Below are 16,062 nucleotides of genomic sequence, written 5' to 3'. Positions count from 1 at the left end.
TTTTCCTCTCTGCGTTTTGATGCTGTAGAGTTTAAATTGGCTGAAAATAGACTTCTTAGAAGTATCTCTATGACTATGTATATAAGTGTTAAGTCCATATGGATAAAGTGAACGTTGTTTTAGTATATAGAGAGATTCCTGAAAAATTCGTGTTTTGTGATTGGGTATTATATCTAGTATCTGAAGTTGAATAGAGTTGAAGTCATGGTGTTTAAAGTGTTCTAATTCTGCTGTATTAATTTGTGATGGTGTACTTATTTTAATGTTATTTTTTTGTGCGTTGAATTTTTTGATTTGAGAATGACATTGTAAGACACCAATTTACAGCAATTACGTAGATTCTAATCACCAGCACATAATTACTGGCAACCTGAATATCAATCAAAACCATCAACTAAAAACACTAATGAGTTATGGTACAAAATTTAGACCAGTCAGAAACATGACTACAAATTACTGTTACAAGACTTTCGAAAACAACATCAACGAATTTATAGTTAAAGCAAGCTATCAACTGAATTTTCCCATAGATACCTTCTTAAAATGGAAAGCTAAAATTCTTCAACGCATATCCACAGAAATCAGTCACCTCAAATTTAAAAGTACACTGAACTGGTCGCAACTTACATCTGATATTAGTAAATTAAAACAGCTTTTTACTATTACAAAAATAGATAAAGCAACTAATTACTTTAGCATTATATGAAAACAATTCTACACTGAGATTATTCATAAAGAACTTCTCAACGCAACTACTTATCAATCAGCCAACCTTACAGAAACATCTATAATAAACAGGATTAAAACTTTTCATAAGAAACTCAATATTACTTTCAATGCAAACTAAAACAGATTTACTAATCTTTATGCGATTCCCAAATTCCATAAAACACCATTAAAATTTAGATTTATAGCTAATGGAACTAATAATTACAAGAAAAATATAGACTATTATTTTTCAATTCAATTTAATAAAATCTGTAAATTTATTTTCAATGATTGTAACACTAATCATAACTATTGCTGGATCATTCATAATAACACTCCTGTCATTAATACCATTCATACCATTAACATCCAAAACATTAACTGCTATGATTTTGAAAACTTATATACCTCACTTCCTCTAGAAGAAATCTATACCAGTCTACTTGATCTACCAAAACTTTTCCCTAATATACTCAATATCATGACTCTTGACAAATGGAAAACCTACCTAAAATGCACACTTTTTCATAACTACATCAAGTTTCAAAATCAACTTTTTAAACAAGTCAGAGGATTGCCAATGGGCTTACATTCCAGCACCTCGATCTGTAATATCTTTTTATTTGTCAAAGAATTTAACTTCCAAAAAAATCTACAACCACAAGAGTTAAATTACTACAAACACACCTACAGATTTATTGATGACCTTATTACAATTAATAATTTTGGTAAAATTGAAAACTCCGACATTTATCCGAATTGTCTTAAACTTAATAAAACTAATAATTCACAAAATAGCATAGACTTTCTAGATCTTCAAATCATTAACTACAAAAAAAATTTTACGTTTTGACAAAACAAGAAACTTCAATTTCAATACTAACAAATTAATAAATTGGAACTCCAACATATCCAAAAAAGTAATTAACAATACTATAATTAATCAAATACAACGAATTAAAACTATATGCACAGATACAATAGATTTACAACGCGAAATTTTGATCCTTATCAAAATTCTCAAAAATAATCTAATTCCCTTTCAATTTATCAACCATTGCCTTAAAAGAGCAGGCGTTAAATACTCACTCTAAATCATTTAACTGATAGGGATATGATAATTTATTCCTAAACCTGAGAAGGCGGTATAAGTTGGATGACTGTCAGTTGAAAGATTTGTATATAGTGTAATTACTCAATTGTATATATTGTAAAAAGCTAATTGTCTTCAGACATATACTGTTACTATACTGTTACTAAAAAAATGGGCCTATTTCCTGCCTTTAGACTGTCTACTAGCTCTTGGATAGCGAAAATGCCTTTTTCCTTTCTTAAATTCTTAATCATTGCGACACGGCAATTAGCCAGAAATTAATTAATTTCCATTCACTAGTATTTTTAAAAAAATCTTAACAGACGGTCTCTCTCAGATAAGAACTCCACAAAATACATCCCTCAAGAATTCCAAGTCCCACCCACTACCATAAATTTCTTCACCCAAGTCTTCCCGACTGATATAATTCAAAGCCCCTACTGCCGCTAAGAATTTTCGGACACCCTACACTTCTGAGTCAGACACGAAGAGAACACACTGCCAACTCCCCCACTAGAAAGAATGTAAGTTACTTAATACCTTTCTGGCCTTTATATCTTCATGTACATTCACTGATCTTATTTATATTATTTTCTATTTTATTTTTATATTATTTTTATATTATTTTTATGTTCTCTTTGATTTGTTTTTGCAAAGTTTGCATTATTTATCTTTTTTATAATCTTCTATGTTTATTTCAACTTTACTTTGATTTCGATTTCATAATGACAATTTCCAATGTTTAATTTCTACAAATAATATAGTACTCAAATACATAAAGATGATAGTGTCGGGGACGATTACTCGAGTTTTACAAGATTTCTCTACAGTAATTGATTTTTACTCCAAATCGAATTGACTAAAATGCTTCATGAGAATCAGTTCTTTGAGTAACAACTATTCGCGGAAATATTTGGCCTGACTAGAATTGCCGGTTTGGCTTTAATTTATAACTCGAGTAAAGACGAAACACTTTCATATTTACGTATTTCTATCAATTATTGATCATTGAACGGGAGTTGGTTTGTTCCCCTTGAAAAGTCAACTAATTTCCGATCAATGACAATAATTACATGTTTTAATTTTTACTTTTGCAATTGTAATATTATTCTTCGTGATGATTTAACTCCAGTCCCCGTTAAAACATTATTAACATTTTGCTTTCAAATTACTTCAAAACATCTTTCAAAATATAACTTACCAGTATGGATGCACACTTTTAAAATAATTCTACTTTAATTAAACTTAGGAGATAATATAATCAATTAATCAATACGGTTTAGGAAATAAATTATTATATAATATATATATATATATATAATATATATATATAATAGATATATATAATAGATATATATAATATATATATAATATATATAATGATATATATATATATATATATCATTATATATATTTTCATTCATTTTCTACACAGCATTCTTATTCATAAAAAAATGCTACAGCATTTTTTTTATAATTACCGACCTTTGACATTTATTTAATAATGAAACTGAACGATCCGACTTTTCCTAGGTTTGAAGGAAGTACGACAGCCCTGTAATTCATTTATTGCTAGCATAGATTTAAGGTAATTTAGGTAGCATTTAGAAACATATTAAAAGTGAAGTAAATTTAAATGATTACTTAAGAAAGGAAACACCACGAAACGTTTGAGGCTGATCACGTATGTGAACAAAATAACAGGTGCGAATTGAGGCATTTTACAATGAATCTTATCCCCAGAAAAGAGGGTATAAAATAGCGATCCAGCCCGCATATTTTCAACCACAAATTGGCAAACATAATTGGGTGTGTGAGTTACAACGTTGTCGCTTGATAAGACGTGTTTCTGGACTTGTCGTCCAGCAGTGACGTTTGCTTTAGTAATTCGATACACAGTATTGGCATTTTCTACCTTTAACGACTAGTGTTTTGATGTAATTAAGTACGTTCTATAACTAAATTCCTCATTTTTAATCCTCATTTTGCTGTGTAAATTTTACTGACAGAAAACCCAACACACGACACTCTTACAACAAGTGCTTAATAGTGGAACTTTTATTCTTCCCGAACAACAAAAATTCTTAACATATTCCTGAAAATAGAACCACACGAAATAAAGTGTGACAAATCATCTGGATGCTTGAGCCAGCCGGTGAAATGGAACACAAAATGGTACAAATTCGACAGCAAATTTTAGAAGAAGCATAATCAAATCTCACAGATATATTACGTCTACCAATCAAAGGGTGTAAGTCATGGGGATGCATGAGTCAGTTTATACGTCATGTCCTTGAAAACAATGTGGATGTATGTTCCACTTTATGCATTCTGTTCTGGTGGTTGCGGAAAACTGCGAAATGTTATACTTCGTTTTCATTGTTTTGTTCACATGGTTGATCTCCTCTAACGTTTTGTCGTCCTGGTCATCGAGAAGTCTGATATCTTTCCTAGTAAGATAAACACAGAGTGTCTAGCAGGGCGTTTTAATCATTTCTTTAATAATATGAATTAGATGTAATTTAGTTCATTCCAATCGCAGATATGATTAACAAACTGAGTGAATTATATATTACTAATCGAAAAATAAGAATGCTCTACAGTAGCTCAGGTGATTAGTTAAACATTGAGCAATACTGAGATTTCATCTGAAAGACATATTAAAAAATTTATTCTACTCAAATGGCAACGCCTCTAAGAACGTGAGATCTGCCAGGATCCGAAGATGATAAATTAAAAATAATACCCCTTCATGAATAGCAACATTTTATGGTGGATAAAAAAAAGCTCTTGTGGCGTAACGTAACAAAACACTACATAGCGGGAGGTGAAAAACTAAAGGACTACCTTAATGTAATGTAACACTACAGCTCGGGATGTGAAAAATAGAAAAGGCTAAGCTACACATATTTCTAGAGGTCATGAAATTAGGCAAGACAGAAGTTACGACGAAATTCAGAAATGCGAATTGTAAATAATTAAATTCAGTGTTACCTGCTGCTGAGAAACGGATTCTAACTGTATTCTTTAATTTAGTTTTGTATTTCAATGTTTACAAGGCATAATACATTTTAGCCGATTATATTTTTGAGGAATTCATGAATGTTCTTAAATTTTTATTAAAAGACGGGAAGAAAGTTCGTGCGGTCAGCTAGACTAGTATTTAGAATTAAACAAAAGTGAGGGTAACTTTAAAAAGGAGTTTTAATTTTTTTAAGTGATCAATACAAATTCTTTTCGTCTAGAAAACACAGATTATTCTGCAACGAATACAAAAACATTGGGCATATATATTTTTTCTAAATTTAGATGGTTCTGAATCACAGCACCGAACTGAAGAAAGCTTGGTTTTATGACCTTTTGCATCCTTGGTTGGGATCAGGATTGTTAACGAGGTAAGTCTGCCTAATTTAGTTTGTAATATATTTATGTTCACAACAGGTAATTGCTCTCGATAGTATACATCTGGAAAAATATCTTTAAAATATGTCCTCAACTTATGTACTATCACACTGCAAAGTCATGAGTTGTTGTTTTTTAAATGCGCTAGAGGAAAAAAGGAGAAATGCCCTCTTCGCGACTCGAACCTGGACCTTTCGAATACGCGCCGAGTGTGCTACTGGTTACACCACAAATGGATGCTGGAAGGCGGGAGAATATACATTATAAGATATCTGATAATTGGTTGTCATTAGAAGTGATGAAGGTAATTCAGGTAGTTCTTAAACCCTCGTAAGAAGCCGCGTCATATGTTGGGAAATTTTTGAATTCAAATGTGCAATCATATCATTCAGAAAACTCTACAAAATATCCTGTTGCTTTTTGTTGTAAATATGTGTCAATGTGCAACACTATATGCTATAGGATATTTATGCAAATATTTTTGTTTATTTGATTTTTGGTTTTATGTATTTTTATGATATTATGCAGGTTTTATATGTTTATTTGTTTGCTTAATGCATTTTATGTAACACTTTTGCCGTCGAATTTTTTTAATCATGGTCTCTTACAGTGTATGCCTTAGGTATAATATTTTAGATCTATTAGTTATGAAACGATCGACGTTTAAATTGTAAAAATAGCTCGAGCAGAGCCTTAGACATGGACAGAAACTCTCTTGATAGACCTTGGCAACAGTTTTTGTCGCCAAGTTGGCAATATTTGGTTGCAACCGAGGGCCAGTTAGTTAGCTAAATAGCGCAACGCAGAGTCGTACGTTTATATTGTACTTCTGGTCGGCGAATTAGCTTTAGCTTTTGCTTTGCAAGTGGTTTTTGCAAGTGGCCTCTGATAGTCTTCACGTGCTAAAAAGAATATTATTGTCCTTGAATTATTTATAGCTGTCCTTGCTGTAGAGCTGTCATTTATTGCATAACTGTCAATTTCTTTCAGTATGTCTAATGTAGTTATTAAACAAATCTCTAACATTCCGCAGCACGCAGTAATATTTACCAAGAAGTCATTAGTTAATTTGCAACTTTATTATTATTTTTAATAACCAGTTATTTTACAAATTAGATCTTTTTTGTCACTTCTCTGTCCGTTTCCCTACCAGAATGCAAATTAGTTAAGAATATTTATAAGATTTTCGGATTGCGGGATAAAGCGCGATTCTTCCCCTCGGGTCCACGCTGCTACATTTAAAGTTGCAGACATTTAAATTGTTATGCGGTGAGACGTTTGAGCCAACTTTAATCAATTTTAAATCATTAATCAATTAGCCAACTTTAAATCATTTGTGTAGCTCTTGGCTACTTAGTTTTAAATTTGAATTTATATCCCCCCAGGTGGTTGGCTGATTTGTAAGCATGAGTCATGCATTTATGTGTCAGTTCTGATTTAATAAGGAGATTTGTTTTAAAACCTTCTTAAGACTTTGTATTCGTTTCAGACGAAACGATACTTAGCGCCAAGTCCGTTAGTATTTTGGACTTGAACTTATGCTAGTAAAGAAGACAAAACTCTATAAATTTTATATATAATCTATAGCAAAATAGAGACACCTACAAAATTGTCTAGTTCACATGTTTCGCTCAAAATTGCTATTCTGTATTTACTATTGAGCCTTTATTTTATATTTCTTTACAAAAAGTTGCATAAAATTAACAACTCCTGGAGGAATTTTTAATCTTTCCCTTCTTCTTGGTTTTTTTAAAAGAAAAAAGACAAAGTTCCATAGCGAGAATAGATGTCATTATTATCTTCAGTGTTTACAAACAAACTTCAAGCTTTAATAGTGCCAAAACTGGTAACTTTTTTCATAAGATTTCAGTCTTTGTGTAGACCACAGCTGTATAGAGTATGACAGCTTTCATACAGCATACTTTCTGACAACATATTCAGATGACGCAGCACTGTTTCGCTAATGAGCTTCCGTTCTGTTTGTTTTCTACGGAGAGCTCGACTGCTGAGCATCATCATATCGCTATTAAAATTTAGTTCAAAAATAACGATCCTATAATTTAATCTGCTGTAATTTAAAGAAAAATAATTTTATAGTTTTTCATGAAGGGTACATCTAGCACGAAAAAAAAGAAAAAAAAAAAAAAAGAGAGGGGGGGGAGGCAGTTCTATAACTCCCATTCTACTGGACCGATTGTCGAAATTTAACTTGTTTTTCCATGTCTCGAAAGCGCGACATGGGATATACATTAGATTTATATATAGCACATAGAAGTTCTAACATAGGTATTTTGACATATTTGTTCGGACGTTTCTGAAATAACATGTCAGTTTTTTCCCACATTTCGATTCTACGACTCAAATTATGCCTTAGGCATTAAAGTTTGTAATTTTTGGTGAAACATTTATAGAAAAGTTTTAAAATTTATCTTGGCGCATTTTTTCAGTTTTTGCCAAGAATAATTCACTTGGCGACCCAAAGGGCGTTGTCCTAGAAGGGCTATTAATTTCGTTTTGGAATTTTGCGCTGATTCACTATAAACGGCGAATCACTTTTTAAATTGTTGCCACCAAATATTAGAGCTGTTATATCTAAGGAAATTAAATAATGAAGAATCTGCATAAATGTATGTATATTTCTCGCATTGTGATAAAACAATCCAGTTCTGAATAACGTAATCCTCCACCGAATATGGGCATCTGGAAGCCCAAATTTGGAGTTTCGAATTTGTTTTATTATCGATTTCATATTTTGTAACACTTTAACGAATTTTTTATTAACAAACTTAACCGATTTCAAAGCGAGTAATAGCAACATTGAATGGGAAAAAAATTATCTCCAGCGCACGAGACTGCTTATCGGAAATTCTAAAGATATGCTCATTTTAAAATTATTTTGCGATATTGCTGTTGAATTGGTTTGCTGTTAAATTTTATCGTTTAAGCGCGAAGAACATGATAGATAAGGTAACCCAGAAAACGTTAAAAAACGTCCCTTTGGGCATAATGTAAAATCTGAAAGCTTTCAGATTTTTTAGGCATATTTTATCATTTTTCATTATTATAATTTTCAATAATTCAGCGAAGTCTTCGATCAGCCATGATTATAGTCGATTTTGGTCTTCTGTGGAGATGTCACTCAATCCCGATATTAATTTATAAAGAAATATCGACCTCTTTTAAAGATAGTCATAAAGAAAGCTTTCACTGGGTTTTTAAATTCACTCTTTCTACATAAAATAACTAAAATAATATTTTAAGTAAGTTTAATTATTCACCCATTTTTGCCATTGCGTTCTTTAGTAAATATATATACATCAACTCCTATCAGAATGCAACATTGTTCGGGAAATTCATTCAACAATTTTACAACAATACATTTTAAACTCAATAGCATGAATAATACAAATTTTGATTATTATCATTTTTTGCAAGCAGGAAGGCAAGCCTCCGTGGCGCAATTGGCTAGCGCGTTCGGCTGTTAACCGAAAGGTTGGTGGTTCGAGCCCACCCGGGGGCGGAAGGTACCGTTTTTTGCATTAATTGATACATTTCATCATAAGCACACTATTTTCATTGCTAAACTTTTATTATGACATATAAATTAATCTTGGAAGCTGCACATACTTTCATAATTAGAACGAAAAAGTATTATTATTATTATTATTATTATTATTATTATCTTTTTTTTTTTTTTTTTTTTTTTTTTTTGCATGGTGTACCTCAAGCAAGTTTCCCAAATACATCATACCAGCGGTTCTCAACCTTTTGAATAACGCGTACCATGTAAACAAAAATTGAAAACCCGATAATACCACCACTACAAAGCACTACTACCACCACCACTCTTGAACAAAGCTCAGATCGCATAAATTTACGAGTGTTAGAGAAAAAACTCGATCAGGATATTGGTGCTTTAATTTTTCAATTTAATAGTTAAAAATAGTTTGCTTTTTTTACGTACCACCCATTTTTCTTTTGCTTACCACCGGTTGAGAACCCCTGCATTATATCATTAGAGGAGAGCCAAAAGACAGCATCAGAATTAACGTCATCATTACTTTTAGTGTTATTTTATATGAGTAACGGACTACTCCCAACGCCGCTCTGTGGTCCAGATGGACCAGCATTTGACAAAAGTTGTAGTAAAATATATATTAACAAATGCTACTCGGCTAGTATTTAATAGCGAGAACAAACAATACATAAAAAGAAGTTGCTCGCTAATGGTACAATTTAATCATACGCTGTCTGTCTCTATATGAAAAGAAATTGCTTTAAGTTAAAGTGATCCATTTCAGCTTTGAAGTGCTATATCAAGTACAAACACATTACTTAGGTTAGTGTTGATGCAAAGTGTACAAAAGTCACCAAAAATTCGTTAAAAATGAACGAATTGTCCTAGAATACCTTTTGCATCCAACTTTATATCCTGAATTCGAATTTTGCAAAGTAGTTATTGTAGTTCCTCATAAAGGTATTGATTTTGCTCATGCCCTAGTGCCTGGGCTCCTCGATCTCCGGATTTGACTTCCGTTAATTTTTGGTTGAGGGATTATTTGAAATTATGTCTGACGCTAGAGCTGGTCCAACCAGTGCAGTCGTATCAGCCGGCCTTCTTTGAAATACTGGATGAATACCAGTGGCTCATCAGCCCTAACAAATTAAATGATGCTATCCGCTGCAAAATCCTTCTATTAGAACTAGCTATGTTCAATGCATCACCGAAAGGCGAGACTAACCGCTTGTAGAATGATATTTCTTGTTCTGGGGGATATACGAACTTTTTCAGCATAAAGCATTGCGTAACGAAGCAATTTTATGACACTTAACATTCGTTAAATATCATCCTAAAAGGCAAATGACCTTCACCAAATTCTTGACATGAATTTTGGTGCAAACCGCATTCTCATATGACAACTTGTTCCTTTCTAAGAATTTTTAACAAGTCTAGGGAATTTTAGTGTACTTTGTATAACATTAATAATAGTTAAACGTCTAAATTGAGGTTTCTCGATTGCTTATTTAAGTTTGTCATTAAGGGGAAAACGCTGAGTGTCACTGCTTTAGGTTGTAGTGGTGGTTTATTTAAATAACTAATTAATTTTATAGTTATTCTTTTCTGTCTTCTCTATTTTTCCAGAAACCTTCACTTACATGCTTACTAAGACTAGCCATACTAGATGAGCCCTAGTAAAATGAGTAAATAATACTCAAGAGTTGTCTGTTAAGCTCTTTAAGCGTTCTCTGTTAAGCTTTCTAAGATCATATTGTTAAACTTTAATGAATTTTTGACTAATGAACTCAACAATTTCAAAGCGAGCCGTGGCAGCAGTGTACCGAATACAATAGTTTTATCTCCAATGCTGAAGAGCGTCTGTCAGAAGTTCTAAAGATATTCTGTTTTTAAATATTTTGCGATTCCTCTGTTTATGATACGTAGGTCTGAAGGACGTGATATCTAATAAATAAAGTTAACACACAAAACATTAATAATAAAAAGATAAAAAAAAAGTTTTTTAAACCATCTTACTGAGAAAACTGAAAATTGATATGATGAACTGAGAAAAGACTGAAAAGAAGAAAAACGTATGCCAACACTTAACACTGCGTCGGGAATATTAAACATATGCCGCTATGCTGCTTTTAAAATTGTAATTTTGCTGTTGGATCGTATATGAATAGCGTAAATGCGAAGAAAATGGTGTTTAATAACAGAGCTAGGATGAATGAGTGCAACAGCAAATTGGAAGACTGCGAACTCAGCGAGAGCTTAAAAAACCGCAATAAATCCTTTTGGGAGATCGTTAAAATCTGAATTATTTCAGACGTTTTTACATACTCTTTCAGTTATTGTAGTTAAATATACTAGTAACATTTCACGAATAGTGAAGGTATGATAAATGTCCTAGATAAGTATGTATCTAATACTCTATAGTACATCAACTCCAAACTTTTACACTCAACTTCTTTTGTGTATTGATATCTGCGTGCAAAATAAAATCGAATGGGATGATGAAATTTTTCAATAACGTGCAGATCATCTCTATATATATTTTTCTTTACTTTTATTCAGACCGGGGCATACTTTAATAATTTTGATACTTTTTCGGTTTATATTATTTTACATTTAAAAACGTAAAAACAAACGTCCCTGCTAATGTAGCAGCCCCTGCTGCTGCAGTTTTGAAACTAACGTTTCTGTTCTTTGTTTCGAAATTTGTACTTTTAATTAGTCTTTTAATTTCTAGTCGATTCTATTTCTACATTTTAATTTCCACTTGGATTTTCTTCATTTAGATATGTTTAATATTTTTCACTATCGGATTGCTTCTTCGTCGTCTGAGTAAATTTTAAATTCATTTTTTCGGTTTATTATATTTAAATTTTTGTTATTTTTGTATTTCTACTTTATTTCAATTTTAAATTCAGCAAAAAATATCCAATTTTATTCTTTTACTTGATTTGATATTGGAATCTTTACCCTGCGTCGAGAAGGACTTCAAAAATTTTCAAATGAACTATTATAATTAACTACTTTAGAACAACAGATCATCACCTAATTTTGGATACATAAAGGCAATGGTTTTCCAGTGGAGGGGGGATTGTAGTTGAATCTGGTATATCCTCTTCTTGATAACATTAATCACATTAGATTAAATTCCTCTTCTTTTATGTTTTCTAGTTTTTGATATACTTTTTCAGGTTTTTATAATTTTTAGGTTTTTATTTCAGTTCTTTAATTTTTGCTGTACTGAATTCTACTTCTTTTGGGTCTTTGTGTAAAATTGGTTCTAAATTGAATTATCCTAACATAACCCTATCACTTAATATCCTATCTTTTAACATAATAAATTAATACATATATATTTTAGGCAATTTATTACGATTTATTAATATATTTAGTAGAAATCAATCTTATAAATATATAACAAAATACGATAGCTGCTTTTAAAAAATAATTGGCGACCTCAAAATTAACATTCTAAATTTGGTGCTCTCCCCTTAAATTCATTTATTCTTTCAAATTCGAGATGTTTCGACGTTATGTAACTTTACTAACTAACCAATCCTGCATTAGCTGTGCTTGTACATTAAACTTGGTATAACTTTGTTATCTTCATACGCTTAACGCTTAACTACGACGGCAAGCTAATTCCTCTTCTACGCTTTTAAAAATATGACATATTTATGTATATGTTTTATATATATATGTGATGATTTCACGTGTAGGAGGAATCCGATACTTTAACAGCTTGCAGTCGTCATGGCCGGGGGTTGAATGCGTACTGACGAAGATAACGAAACTGGATTGCGACATATCACCAATCTTTATTTTCAGGCATATTAAATCAGTTTCTTAGTGGATGAAATATTTCTAGATCATAAACAATTACAATAATTTCTTTATATACACAGGTTAACGGGAGCGACATCCTTTTAGACAAACAAGCAGAGCAGCGGGGATATGTTAGCAGTAGCGAAGCTATAACTCGCCAGCGGTATTTATACCGAAGCAGAGGCAATGGTAGAGACAAGCTATGATTGGTTAATTTTAGGTTGTTATGGAAACATGGAAGGATCTCGAATTTGGGAGAACAGATGAATTTAGGGGTACAGCACCAAATCTAGAACAGTTAATTTTGAGGCCGGCAATTATTCTTAAAGCAGCCGTATTTTGTTATATCTTACACATATATATTATATTAAACTCCAATTTAGAACATTAGAGTGAAATCTGAAAATTTCAGATTGCAAGTTAATTATTAGTTTTCTTTACCGTGCGCTGGCATATCATATATCACTGTATGGGATATCGTAATTGTCAGTTTTCTTCTTATGAGTAACATTATGATTTCATGCATTTTTTTATTTGCTTGTTTCTCAAAGCTACGATGAAAAATGGAGAAGTCGAAGAAAATTGTTGACACCAGCTTTCCATTTTCACATCTTGAAAGACTTTCTGCCCGCGATGAACAAGCAGTCCAAGATTTTGGCGAACGTCCTCAAAAATCATACAGAAGATGAATACGTCGACATAGTTCCATTCATTTCTAAGTGCAGCCTCGATATAATATGTGGTAAGCAAGTCCAAAACAAAATATCTATTTTTTTTATCAAGGCAGTTTCATAAAAAAATGTATACCTTCAGTGTTCTTTCCTTAAATTTAAAGAATCTATTCTGGGAGTCGAAGTCTATGCTCAAACGATGTCGGTTTGCCCCTACCTTAACGCCGTTACTGCGTAAGTACCAGCTTTCTTTTTGTTCTGTTTTCTGACATTAGATTTTTTATACGCGTTATTCTCGGCTAGTTCAGTAAAGCTGGACGTTCCGTGCTGTACTGAATTCATAAATGGCAAGTCATTTACCATGGACACAGCTGTCTTTAACTCTGAATTCTTGATATTTCCAACGGGAAAAAGGTATATAAGTCTGCTCATTCAAAAATGCTTAACTGCTAAAATGCTGCAGGGAGATAGATTTAAAAAAATAATAATTAACATTCGGTAATGCTGGCAGCTGGGTTTTACTAACTTTTAGGCCAAATAGTAAATAGAAAATTAAAATTTTATAGAATTGTTTCGCTTTCCGTCTAAAACTGAAAAAAATATATGAAAAAATATATAAAATATATAAATATATAAGTTGCCAGTTCATAAACATAAATTTTTGTTGAATAAAGTTAAAACATAACTGGGAAAGATTTCATTTTTTAAAACTCCGTGTGTTTCCGCATTTCGTATTGGAATTTAAAATAGTTCAACAGAATAATAATTAAAAGTATTAAATACAGAGAGTTGCATCTACACGTTACTATAAAATTTTATCGCTGTCATGTATCTCTCCTGTGGTTAGCCAATCAGCTGCCTGCTTACCGGTAGCGAAAAGCCTGCAAGGGAAACAATCATAACATTGAAGATATCTGCAAGAGCTTCGGTAGGGTGTTCGCACTCGAGTTAAGTTTTTGGCCGGTGTGGCTGATATAATTTTGTAGGGTGATGAGATAACACCTGAGTTAAAACAATAAAACCCATAAATTTTCCTATAATTATATTTTTCAAGTCATGTAAATATTTCTGCATGTAAAGTCGTGTTTGTAGTTAATAAAAAAATGTTAAAATTAGATTTGCGTGAAATATAATATCTTCGTCATCCTGACAAGTACGAAAATCATTCTTTTATTTTATTTTGCGATGTTGGCAACAGATGTATGAGAAATAAGGTTAGAAATTTGTAGTCAGTGTATTATAGGGTATTAGGAACAAGCTTTACTTTTCACATTTATTGCACAAAATAATATATGCTGACAAATATTATAGATAAATCGATGTTAAACTGAACTATCTATTAAACATGCTGAAATATACCATCTATTAAATATGCTGAAACAAAAATAAAGAAAACAAATCAAAGTGACTGTTGTTGATGCAATTGCTTACTGATAATGCTTAAAAGGCATAAAGTAAACCATGGTAAATGAATGTAAAATTATGATAACTACTAAAAGTTTTGCAATTAGTAAACTAATTAATAAATCACTGTAAGTTAATAAAATAAAGAAATTCAAAATCGAAAGTAACTCGAAAATGCATTTTATGTGTAATTAACTTATTCATCAATATACTTTGTGGATCTATTGATTTTTAGCGAAACATGAGAAACTAGTATTCTTGGGAACCTCAGTTAAGGTACATTGATCACAATTGGTTGTTTTGGTAACCGACTAAGCAAAAATAACGAATAAGAGTTGTAGATACATTAGGTTATTTTGAAGCAGAAGACATGAAAAATGGGCAGTGCCCTCGCCGAATCCAGGTTGTCATACGCCGAAATGCTATTATGACGAGACGCCTTCATAATAGTGTCCCGTCATTAGTATGCCGGCACCTTTCTGAAAGTCGGCCACAGTTGGAACTTTCATAAAAAGGTACGGGCCGCATCCTTGTGTAGCTTCTTAACTTCTAATTTTTATAAAGCAAATTTCGTAAATGTATGGGTGCCTTTATGACGGAGCATCACTACAGGAAAAGAGACTTTACCCGTTTGATAATCAAAAGAACAAATTAAAAGCTTTTTGCATAGCGGTTTCTCAGCATGAAATCTTCGTGCTTTTTATAAATTCAAAACTCATCATCTTAATAGCACCACCACCTACATGCAGTAGCACCCTTGTGAGAATTCGTCTTTTCGAGCAGTTTCCGATTTGTTTAAAAATTCCAGTAGCTTTACGACGCTGCACCATTATGCAGTCTGATGTTGGTCACCACATCTCACGAGCACTATAACCACATCTCAGGAGCACCACATTTCACGAGCACTATTGTTATGAGGTGGAATTATAAAATCAGACTGATGACAAGGTTACCGAATTGTTTCCTTAATTTGCTTCAGATCAGTTATTTTCTCAAAATATTAAATCAAGGCTTTGATGTGCTCCTGTGGGTAAACGACAAGCTATTTCAGGTCAAATTTCAGAGAGATTCACTAATTTCTATGATTCAAGACTTACAGGTCAGCGTGTGCACAGTCCTAAGAGCTCATCGTCTGAATAACAAACACATAAGTAAACAGAAAACCAAATACTGTGAAAGCTAAACTTTTGGTAACATCTACCATACCCCAAAGGGATAGGCTCGTAGTAGCATTCAGAGCCTGTAAGGTCAAAGGCAACTGATAGGCGGAGCTGGTAGTGATAGTTGAGCAAGTTATCTTCCATTTGGCTAATCTGAGACAGTTGTTAACGCGAATAGCAGCTCGTATCATAACAAATATCAGACCAAATCCTTGAGCAGAAGACACCAACATCACGCAATTTTTGTAACCGGTATCTGTGAAAAATACAGTATATATTGTTCTA

General features: G+C 32.3%; 1 protein-coding gene and 1 non-coding gene across 2 annotated transcripts in view; both read left to right on the top strand.

Annotated features, from left to right (window-relative positions):
* The window catches only part of LOC118188928 (cytochrome P450 4V2-like), a 53,891-nt gene that overhangs the window by 10,627 nt on the left and 27,202 nt on the right, over nt 1-16,062 (top strand). Inside the window, exons 3-5 of the mRNA XM_035359455.2 lie at nt 5,111-5,196; nt 13,094-13,284; nt 13,378-13,447. Of these exons, the coding sequence (XP_035215346.1) occupies nt 5,111-5,196; nt 13,094-13,284; nt 13,378-13,447 (347 nt within the window). The remainder of the gene's footprint in view (nt 1-5,110; nt 5,197-13,093; nt 13,285-13,377; nt 13,448-16,062) is intronic.
* TRNAN-GUU (transfer RNA asparagine (anticodon GUU)) lies at nt 8,650-8,723 on the top strand. Its single transcript has one exon. It is a non-coding gene; the product is annotated as a tRNA-Asn (tRNA).

This window comes from Stegodyphus dumicola, chromosome 1 (genome assembly GCF_044657685.1).
Source record: "Stegodyphus dumicola isolate Sdum_Otavi_A_Nest chromosome 1, ASM4465768v1".
In the NCBI taxonomy this organism is placed as follows: Eukaryota; Metazoa; Arthropoda; class Arachnida; order Araneae; family Eresidae; genus Stegodyphus; species Stegodyphus dumicola.
Note: the sequence above shows the minus strand (reverse complement) of the source record. Positions and strands in the feature narration are given on the sequence as shown.